Source organism: Lupinus angustifolius, chromosome LG12, assembly GCF_001865875.1.
Source record: "Lupinus angustifolius cultivar Tanjil chromosome LG12, LupAngTanjil_v1.0, whole genome shotgun sequence".
Lineage (NCBI taxonomy): Eukaryota > Viridiplantae > Streptophyta > Magnoliopsida > Fabales > Fabaceae > Lupinus > Lupinus angustifolius.
Window position 1 is genome coordinate 15,302,402 of NC_032020.1, and position 11,935 is coordinate 15,314,336.

Genomic DNA, 11,935 nt, shown 5'->3' on the forward strand with positions numbered 1-11,935 from the left:
CATCTATCTTCTAACATGTTTTTGTGCTCAGGAGATACTTTCACCCACGTGAAACAAAAGCTTCTGCTCAAAATAAGATCACAATTTGATTTTTGAGTAAAATGACATGATAAGGAAAGTTGAAAAACTATTAGAATTAGTAAATAGATCTAAACTATTAGAAATTCATAAAATTAATAGCTAAGATGAAGAATAAGTTTAAACTTCTTCATCTTGATTAAGTTAAAAATGTGCTTAGAAACACCTCAAAAAAAAAACTCTAATTTTAAGGAAAAACATCTAATTTAATCTTATGCCGAATTTGACTAACTTTGAAATTGCCTAGTATGAAATTGAGATTTTTTTATTTATTAATTTCGGTTGATTCAAATTCATGGAAAAACATCTACTTGCGGCAGAAATAATTTGATTTCACAATAACAATCAGAAGATAGGGAAGGGATAGAACCAGGACAAAATTTTCTCTCCTGCACAAGCAACGGAGCCAGAAGGGAAGAATGGCGATAGTGGTTTCTTCACCCCAAACACAAACATTCATTCACAATTCTATGCTACCATCATCATGCTGTTACCTTCAACCCACAACCCATATTTCATTCTCTCTCAGAACCCCTTCAACTTCATTAACAACCAAATGCCAACAAATTAATCACTCTTCCTCTCTCCAACCCAAAACAACAAAAAACGAAGAAAATGGAATACCCATCGAAGACGTTAAAATCCTAGTCAAATTCAAATCAAGACACAACTATATTCGTGTTCTAGAAGTTTCTAGAAAAGCCGATCACCCATTCCGCGGTTCTCGTCTTCTCCTTCTTGATGGTCCTGGAAACATTCATAGCATCTCTTTTCTCTTAAAAACCCTAACCGAAACCTACTTCGACGTCTTCGCCACGCTCCCGCCAATTCTCCCACCTGGACCCTTGGCCATCCTCGGCTTCGGCGCCGGCTCCACCGCCCGCATCCTCCTCGAACTCTACCCCGACGCCGTCATCCACGGCTGGGAGCTCGACCCATCGGTTATAGAAGTAGCCAGAGAATTCTTCAACCTCGGAAAGCTCGAAAGGGAAAACAAAGAAAGGCTTTTTATTTATGTAGGGAACGCGTTGAATGCTAGTTTGAAAGATGGGTTCAGTGGGATTATGGTGGATTTGTTCTCTAAGGGTAGTTTGATACCTGAGCTACAAGATCCTGCTACGTGGAAGAAGATGAAGAAGTGTTTGAGGAAAGGTGGGAGGATAATGGTGAATGTTGGGGGAAATTGTGTGGAATCAGAGAATAAGTATAGAGATGGAAAGGTTGTTATGGAAGAGACATTGAAGGCAATGAAAGTGGTTTTTGGTGAGAAGCTTTTTGTGCTTAGTCTTGGGAATGGGAAGGATGATAGCTCTCTTGCGCTTACTGGGGATTTGCCTCAACTTGATGCGTGGAAGAAGGTCATCAAAACGGGTCCTTTGAGATATTATGTTGATATGTGGAAGCCTTATTCTGGTTAGCATTGCCATATTAGTTGCTTATCAACTGTTTGTGTTTATTTCTCTATGAAATATTCAGCTTTGATGGATATTGGATACTGTCATTTTCACTAATTTTTTAAGATAAAACTGCAAAAATATTTATTTGAAATAAGTTTTCGACCTTTAAAATAGAGAAATGATCACTTACTAATTAAAGTTGACATCCTTGTAAATCTATCATTACTTAATAAACAAAATATCAATATATCTCGGATTCTTATATTTTTTTATGTGTACGAATATTTATCAAAGTATATATTATTTTAATTTAAAATATAAATTATTAATATCTACTATATTATAACACTTTTTTGTACTACAAAGCTTTACTCCTTTTTTTTGGTTAACTAACCCTTTTGGGTTGCGACTAATTTACCAATGTTGTTTATAGAAATTAAACTTTTGATTTTATGATATTTCTGGAGATTAGTAGAGTCTTACACCACTATTAAAAATTAGAAAGAAAAAAAAAAAGTATTTCTTCACCCTCTTTCTATCTTAGTTCCATGTCTCATTGTCATATGAAAGTTGGAGAGATGATTGGGATTGGGCTGAAGAGGGAATAACACCAATGATGTAAAAACGTACCGGCTGGTTCTATCGAAAAACCGGCGAATTGGACTTCTAATCAGTATGGTACAGATGTTGAACCGACCAACTATCAAAATTGGTCAAAAACCGGTGAACCGATCGCTATTTGACTAAACCGGCCGGTTTATACACAATATTTTAAAAAAAAAAAAACTTAAAAACTCAATACAATGTGACCCATCTTTCCAACATTTCTTCAACACTTCAAGACATATTTAGATTACACCTTTTGGTTCCTAACATTCGTGTATAATCTCAATGACATTTGTGTAATCTCGATATGAGACATCTTTGATACCTTGATATTAAATATTAAAACTCAAAATTTATTTGTTTTGTAGAGTGATTTGTGAACTTGTGTTATTTATTTATATTTTGTGGTTGTTAAGTGATACTTTTAGATTGATATATATATTTTGTAATTTAGATTTTGAATTTATTAAAGACTTATAGTTGTTTGTTTATACGAAGTTTGAGTAGATTATGAATATGAATTATAAATTTGAGTGTCTACCTATTTGAATTTTTTTTATTATAAGTTTTTATATATATATAAATATAAGCAGATATGTCCGGATAAAAACCGGTATGCGGTTTAATTACTGAACCACCGGTTGAACCACTGTACTAATATATCAGTATCTGACCAGTTTGATAACTCGTGCGGTTTTAACAACACTGAAGACGACCATTGGCCACAACAGCAAGTAAGGTCAAGTTAACAGCAAGGTCAAGTTAAACAAGTTGTTGGCTGAAGCTGTAACGCTGAATGGTTTGAGAGGAACCGTGGTTGGGGAAAAATGTTCTCTCTTCTAAACAAAATGATGTCCTAATGTCTTTTTTACTTTATATTGAAAATCGATCGTCAATCACAGATCAAAATTGATTTGTACGGATGCTAGCATTTATAAGGCTTATACCTTAAAACTAGTCATTCACCATTTCAGGATCTTGCACTATTTGTATTTGATATTAGACAAGTACCAAGTTGAACCAAGCATATGCCAAGAGACGTCAAGTGGAAAGACTCAACTTGAGTCAACACAGGTCAAACAACACACTTGGCATAGGCTAGGTGTGTGCCAAGCCAAGGCACCTAGTCGAGACAATGATGCACTAGGCAAGGCACCTGATTGAGACACGCCAAACAAGGTACCTAATCGAGACACATGCGCTGAGTCATGGCACGAGGCACAAGCTAGATGCAAACCAAACATTATATGGCATGAGATGAAGGTTTGATGTTGCAAACCAAGGCACGAGCCAAACATGTACACGACTAGACCAAGACATGGTCTAAAATGCTATCATCAAGTAGATCCATAGACAATGTACACGTACATGTAGCTTGCTTGTAATGCAAGCAATATTTGTGGATAAATATAAATTGTTGATTTCTTATAATTAGATGATTAAAATCTAACTTCAGATTAGATGAAATTAGTTTTAGATAATTAATTATTTGGAAGTTTGTATATAAAAGGAACTTTGTTATTATTAGTTGTGTATTATTCGTACCCGGTGGCGGAGGATGGAAGGGACAGGTGGGGGCAGTTGCCCCCCTTATCTTTTGTTTTCCTATGAAATTATATATGTTGTCTCACAAAGTGTGTCGCTTCATATGTCAGTTACTGTATTTGACCATAAAAATACTTAATTATTAAACTTTTAAATTATAAAATGTGACACATTGAGTGACACACTTTTTGGAGCATATATATTTGAAACTCACATATTTCTTTAATTTGTAGCTTCATTAATAAATATAATACAACTTGTATGGTCCTTCTAAAATTATATATAATAGATCAAATTCTCTTACACATTGATATTGCTCATAATAATATGACTTTGTTTGAGTTCATAATAATTTTATGTTTGATGAAAGGGATTATATATGTATTGATAATATATACCCTAAGAATACTTATAAGTAATTAATATTGATAATATATATATATATATATATATATATTGTCCAAAAATTCTATTCTATGAGTTTTACTGAAAACGAATATTAATTTGAAATGTCAACTTTTTATTCTTGGTGTTAGCCATTAATGTTTAAAAATATTTTCTATCATAAGTCATATTATATTATCAAGTTATTCGTATTATTTTATTTATTATGATTCAACCACTACATAAATATCATTTTGGTATAACCAATTAAACAAAATTACGTAGTAAGATAGAAGATGAATTTCTTACAAACAACATAGTAATTTATATTGAAAAAATAGTTGAAAATTTTATCTTTGATCATCATATATGTTTATTTATATTTTTTTATTTAATTAAATATTATTGCCTTCCTAAGATTTTGTTGAATATCTACCACGGTTGTTACCTTTCTTTTTCTTCTTCGATTCATGTGTTTGTAAGCTTGTTAAGCTTGTTGGTGAACAATCAAGCAAATTTTACATTGGATTTTATCCTCTCTAACACAAGAACTATATTTTATATAATTTTTCTACTTTAATTTTAAGACAGACTGAAACTCATGACTCACAGAGAAAATCAAAATCTATCAGTACTAATGCTGAGTTGCAATGCTACAACCAAGATCTGACACGTCAGAGTGTCCCTCCTTTATATAAAATAAAATATTCCCCACATTATTCCTTATTATTAATTCTGACCCCTCCTCCGCACGAACCCCAAGAATGTTGCAGCCTAAGGGCGGCGGGTATGACCTCAGCACTCGTCACCCCACCTTGTCCTTTTCCTCTCGTAATGTATACAAATTTTATTTTGTTTGTATTCTTTCAAATTAATAAATAAACCGTAAAAAAATATTTCAGGAAAATTGCAAAAGAAACATTTTGATAATTTTTTAAATTTTTAACCAAAAAAGTCAACCCGGTTCGATTGAACCGGACGGGTTAGTCGACGTCCATCAATCACATGCGATTAGGCACATAGAGTGTGCCACCATCTGTAATGAGTTTCTGTGTTTTCTTAACAGTTTTCACTTTTCAAAGCCATTTACCCTTTTCTAATGTCATTTTTTCCTCACCACCCCATACGAAAAAGAAAAAAGTTTGAAACTTTTTGGGTACACAGATAAATACACGATTCGGTTCGCATAACGAAGGTGGCACGAGAGGGACTTAACATAGGAACCGTGAGTTCCAAGCCAAAAAGGTTGCAACTTCGGGATCATGGGATGCTAGGACAAAATCCTGAAAGGGTTTAGCCAACCTAGAGTGGAGAAAATCGTCGAGGAATTTTATGCTTTTTATGGAATCACTGTTGCAAAAAGTGCCTTCACCGCTAGAAAGAAAAGAGAAGCTAGATTTCTATTACATTTAATATAAATTTGTTTTCATGAAAAGGCAAAATTAGTACAATAGCATAATAAGTTGGTAGCAAAATTTAATTATAAATGCATAGATGATAAAAAATATATATTAAAGAATGTGGAAGTTCATAATAAGAATGTACAATGTTAATGATTAATGAAGATACTAGTTATATAAAGTTTGTTTTGGGGAGAAGACCTCAGCATGCAGATTGAAGAGTTGATGTGATGTAAAGCCTGTGAGAGAAGTGCTTGTGTGGTCTCAAAATCAGAGCATGATGTGTCAAACTCTCATTGCATCAATGATTCACACTCACCTAGCAATAGTTATAGCATCACCTTGCCCCTCTCTCTCAATGGTGTTGCTGATTGTGATGGATTGGATAGGATTTGATAGATGAACAAATCCTCATGTTTAAAAATTTGGAAGAGTCTGTATCCTGAAAAACAAGAATTTACAAGGGTAGCAGAATTTCTGGAAAATGAAGTGAGAGGTAGAAAGAATTGGGTAGGAGTAGGGAGTTGGCGTGTAATAAACATGGCTTTCTGATTAGTTAATATGTGCTGTGCTGACAGAGGATATATGAAACAGCTTTATTCAGATAAGTGAAATCAAACTCTCTCATTTATTTTATTTTCCTCTTCTTATTACTATTTTTCTCTTATATGAAATATTTTACTATTCCCTAGCTTGTGATAATAAAACGACTTTCTGTTCCCACCCCATGTAATTTCTTTACTGACAGAGGAGTACCTGTACATTTTTTCACACACGCACGCATTCAGGATAAAATTATGATCTGGTTTAAGTACGAATTGTCCAAATCAGATTTTTATTATTAGCTTAGAATAAGCTTATGTAACTTTAAATTATTAATACAGTATTATTTCTGATGATAATTTGGTTGAACTTCTAATTTGATTGAGCTTCCAACTTATAATAATTTCTCCACTATAGAACCACGAGACTCCTATGCATCTAAAGTTGTAACATTACACATCACACTCTTTCTCTCTCTAGCTATGTGAAATTGTGGATTATAATAGGGACGGTGGCAGAGGAGAGTAGATAGAGAAAGAGAGAGATATCAGAAGAGGACAGTACAGAGAAAAACATACACATATTTCCAGCCATATCATCCCTTATTATTTCGTCTTTTCCTCTCTGCCACTCGATTCCTCAAATCCAATCCCACTTAAAAAATCTCTCTTATAAACAACAGAATAAACACACACACCCCAAAGCAAAAAACAAAAAAGAAACCCTCATTCACTTCCCTTCCTATATAATGAAGAGCCTTCAATTATTTTGAAACCAACATTTTCAAATCCTTGTTCTAGTTCACTCTTTCTTGACATTTCTCTCTTATCATTGTTTTCAATGGATAACTACTACCACCACCATTTTGACAACAATGATGCACTCTTACCACCTGGTTTTCGTTTCCATCCCACTGATGAGGAGCTTATCACATACTATCTCCTCAAGAAGGTCCTAGACAACACCTTCACTGGTAGAGCCATAGCTGAAGTTGACCTCAACAAGTGTGAGCCATGGCAGCTCCCAGGTATATAAACATAAAACTCTTGTTCTTTTTCCCAACTTCAATACAAGTTAGATCAGTTTCCTAACTTATGTTGTTGTTTGTAGGGAAAGCGAAGATGGGTGAGAAGGAGTGGTACTTCTTTAGCTTACGTGACAGGAAGTACCCAACTGGGTTACGTACTAATAGGGCAACAGAAAGCGGTTATTGGAAAGCTACTGGGAAAGACAGGGAAATCTATAGCTCCAAAACTTGTGCACTTGTTGGTATGAAGAAAACTTTGGTTTTCTACAAAGGAAGAGCTCCAAAAGGTGAAAAGAGCAACTGGGTCATGCATGAGTATCGCCTTGAAGGCAAATTTGCTTACCTTTACCTCTCTAGGAGCTCCAAGGTCTCATAATCTTCCTTTTCTATATTTCTTCATAAAATGTAGTTCTTTCCACGGTGTGTTTTATTAAAAGAAATTAGAACTAGCTTTAGCATCATATGTATTTTCTAGAAAATACAATCCAAATTTGATACAAATTAAATAACACCATCAACAAATAAGGGCACAGCCCTCCCTGGTTAAGCCAAGAAAAGAAAACACCAAGCATGTCAACTAACATTGCAGCAACCCTTTTTGTATGTGTGCTGGTTAAATTGATATGAATCAACCCACAATTTTAACCCTTTGCGAGATGAAGATATCCACATTTTCAACTTCATTTATTGAAGTTCATGATGTTTTTCTCTTTCATTTATTTTTCATAATGTATATTACTCAAAAGTGTTATACGTACTTGGCCACTGGTCATTGCCCTTAGGTACAAAGGCACGCTCCTTAGCTTAATAACGTGAATATATGAGATTGCATGGGAACTATAAATTATTATGAAAATGATCACAACAAAATAAGTAATCATCAATAGAACAGCATTAAGCCACTGCATCATCATCATTAAATGACCCTTTTTTCCACAGTCCTGCTAAGAAAGCAGAAGATCCTGAAGCATACTAGTAGCTTTTAACATTCTGCATTTCTGCTTACACAAAATACATTTCAGAAACAGTTATTCATTTATTATTCCCTTAGCTAGCTTTATAGCAATTGTATCAGGGTTTTTGTATTACCTGACATATACACTTGCATATTCATGTTATACACTGATTAATTGTATCAGGGTTTTTGTATCTCTGATTATTAACATTAAATGGTTTTATTTTTATTTAATGAATAGGATGAATGGGTGATATCCCGGGTGTTCGAGAAGAACAACAGTGGTGGTGGCTCCACCGTGTCTGCCACCGCCACAAGCAGTTCCAATAAGACTAGAGTTAGCACCTCATCTGCTAGCATGAGCCTAGGCCTTGAACCCGGTTCACCTTCTTCCATTTACCTTCCACCACTGCTAGACTCTTCTCCATACACCACCAGCAGCACAGCCGCATTCAACTACCGTGATGGCTGCTCCTACGACAGCACCACCGTCCCCCAAATAGAGCACGTGTCCTGTTTCTCCACAATCTCAGCCAACAACTTTAACAATGAAACCTTTGACCTTGTTCCTCCTCCGCCGCTGCTGACTCATGAGAATCTTGATCCTTTCACTCGGTTCCAAGGCAATGTTGGTGTCTCAGCCTTCCCTAGCCTAAGGTCACTCCAAGATAACCTCCAGATGCCGTTATTTTTCTCCTCCGCCCCACTCCACCTGGACGGTTCCAGTGACATGGCTGCCGCCCCGAACTGGCCGATGTCCGAGGAGCCGAAGTCTGTGGTGGCTGATGGTAGCTCCAGCATGGGGCTGGGGCATTCCGAGCTTGATTGCATTTGGAGCTATTGATCGTGATATCTAAATTGTGTTGTTGACCTTATTTTCACGTTGACTAATCTATGTTTCCCTTATTTTGCTTGAACTTTTGTTAGATTGACTTGGTTGTATTAAGTATTATGTAATGTTGTATTTTCTAGGGAAATATTTCGGTATTGTGATTGTACTTAACTTAAGTATGACCAATGATATATGAATGCAGTTTATATTTAGTATGACCTTTGATTATTAAAATGTGCATGGTGGAACCTTTCGAAATTAAATGCGTATGGAAGTATCACTGTTTGATCTTGTCTGCTGGATATGATGGCGATGTTTGTAGCAGAAGATCTTAGATTGTTATAAATAGGTAGAAGCTGACGAGGAGATAGGGTTCTCTGATTATCGAGTTACTTTAATGAGTTATGGCTAATGTTCTATTGTTGTTAGTCTGAAATGTATATGCTGGAATTTTTCTCCCATGATCAAGTTATATTAAAGGATTTATTGGTTGATATATTTTATTTTATTAAATTCGGATGAATAAATAGGTAATATATTTGAAGTGATTATATAATCTCCAATTTATTATGACTGTTAAAAAATATGTTTATTAGATTTTGTTATTTGTTAGGCTTCGAGTATGGTAATGAGTGTGATGAAGCACTTGACACCATTTTCCCCCCAAGGATTCAGATTATTATTTTTAATTAAAAATATATAATTTTATATCCTCCTTCATATATACTATTCAAAAATTGAAGAATGAAATATTATGTTTTGTCCACAAATGAAAAGTTTCATCATTTTTCTTAGGAGAAAAAAAAAAAAGATGTATACACCAACACTGTAAGTGTATTTTATACTGTCACTCCATTATCTACCATTCATTTTTAATTATGTTTACTTTTCACAAAAACTAATCCAAATAAAGGGTGAATGATGTACTAATTGTGCATAATTCTTTACACTGTCAATGCATCAATATTACACTATTTTACGACCTTATTCAACCACAAACATTGGTGAATAACTTCTTTGCTACATAAGAAATAATCAAGAAAATAATTAGATTTACATAACTCAATGACCATTTACACATAATAAAATTGAACTATGCTGTACTATAAGTTATATATAACAAGAAACCCCAATCGAAATTATGCAGTACAACATAACAAGAAGTGTCTTTCATTCCTTGTTAGTTTACAATGATCATTGAATTATATAACTCATGTCTGTCACTTAATGAAATGAACTCTCTTCTTGTTATGATGAAAACTCTAAGTTGGATTACATCTACGTTTACCAAACATTCAATAACCTATACATGATAGAATCAAAATACAAATATATTAAAACAATAATAGAATAAATTATCTCCTCGTAGTATGAAATAACTTATCTCCTCGTAGTATGAAATAACTTATCTCCTCGTAATAGGAAATAACTTATCTCCTTACGTTAGTAAGAAATATTTTTTAAAGAAATAATTAAATAGGATATATATCATAATTTTAATGGTCATAAGAGATTACTGATCCAGAAACCTGCTTAAAAATCTGAAGGTGAAAAATTTCACCCCTAGTTTCAACCTAGTTCCACCATGATTTTCCTCTGCCTGTTAAGAAAAGGCCTTGTTTTGGTTCATTTCACGTGGGGGTTCTGAGTCTCAGTTTAGACTTGGTGAGTACTATGGCTAAAGAAGCCATATCCATCCAATTTGGAAGGGACAAATTTTAATGCTCTCCCTATTAACACTGTGACTTTTTTCCTTCCTCTGGCTGAACCTTAGTGTAGCTAGGTACTGCGGGGACCCATAAAGCCTCACAATATTAGCAACCTTTCAAGCATTTTGTCCATTCAAACTTCAAAGTTTACCCTACCATTTCCCTATTCTCCTCTTGTGAACATTGCTACATCAAAATTATTGCAAACCCATTGCATAAATGTGGAAAGTTGCAGAAAATGGCACATTAGAAAATTGGGATTTTTGCATTGGTATTGTAATAAATATTAAATGTAGGTACATATGCCATTGCCGATTTGCCATAACTTACAATGTGCATAATCATATGGACGTTAGTGGTTGGAGAAATCTATGACCAAATCTCACTTGCAAAGTAAAAAAAACGGTTTATTGTACTGTACAATTCATTCATGTTCATTTTGTAGTTAGCGGGAGAAGAAGAAAAAAAGAATACATGAATCGAGTGTTGTTAAACCGGTCAGGAGGCTACTGGTATAGTGACACACTGGTTCAACCGATGGTTCACTAATTAAACCGCATATCAATTAAACTGAATATATCTGCTTATATTTATATATATAAACCTATAACAAAAAAATTCAAATAGGTAGATTCAAATTTATAATCTATATTCATAATCTACTTGTAATTCACACAAATAAACAACTTTACATCTTTAACAATTTCAAAGTCTAAATTACAAAACATATATTAATCCAAAAGTATCCCTTAACAACCGCAAAATATAAATAAATGACACAAGTTCATAATTCACTCTACAAAACAAATAAATTATACTTTTGCACCAAATCATATCTTGAAACAATACACCAAGATTACACAAATGTCAATGAGATTACACAAAATTTGTTTGGAACCAAAAGGTTAATCTAAGTATGTCTCGAAAGCATGTACCTTGAAGTGTTGAAGATGGGTTGGAAAAATAAGTTACCTTGTAATGAGTTTTTAAGTTTTTTTTTTTAAAAAAATATGTGTATAAACCGGCCAGTTTAGTCAAATACCATCCGGTTCATTGTTTTTGACTGGTTTTAACCAGTTTTGATATTTGGTCAGTTGAACATCTGTTCCGTACTGGTTAAGGGTCTGATTCGCCAGTTTTTTGATTAAACCGGTCAGTACGATACGATTTTCACATCATTGCATGAATCTACAACAATCAAACTTTTATTGGACAAACCTGTCTTAATCAGTGTCTTACTCTCCGTTCCAAGTTAATCAGATTGCTACTTTTTATTTTTTAAAATTTTCTTTTATTCACATGTCAATATGTGATTTGTTCGGGATATGGAACGAGACACTCTTACGACTAGTGATTCACATCCACTTTTATTGGGATCTCCTTCTTTCTCTTGAAATTGGATTATTTTTTAGTTAATCTACTCTTTTTTATATAATTATTTACAAGACTATTTGATATA

General features: G+C 34.0%; 2 protein-coding genes across 2 annotated transcripts; both read left to right on the forward strand.

Annotated features, from left to right (window-relative positions):
* LOC109361549 lies at nucleotides 285-1,566 on the forward strand. Its single transcript, XM_019607036.1, has 2 exons — nucleotides 285-324; nucleotides 492-1,566. The coding sequence occupies exon 2, from the start codon at nucleotides 498-500 to the stop codon at nucleotides 1,494-1,496; it is 999 nt and encodes a 332-aa protein (XP_019462581.1). The 5' UTR covers nucleotides 285-324; nucleotides 492-497; the 3' UTR covers nucleotides 1,497-1,566.
* Nucleotides 5,606-8,987, forward strand: LOC109362514 (protein CUP-SHAPED COTYLEDON 2-like). The gene is made up of 3 exons (XM_019608347.1): nucleotides 5,606-6,980; nucleotides 7,064-7,347; nucleotides 8,177-8,987. The coding sequence occupies exons 1-3, from the start codon at nucleotides 6,794-6,796 to the stop codon at nucleotides 8,777-8,779; spliced, it is 1,074 nt and encodes a 357-aa protein (XP_019463892.1). The 5' UTR covers nucleotides 5,606-6,793; the 3' UTR covers nucleotides 8,780-8,987.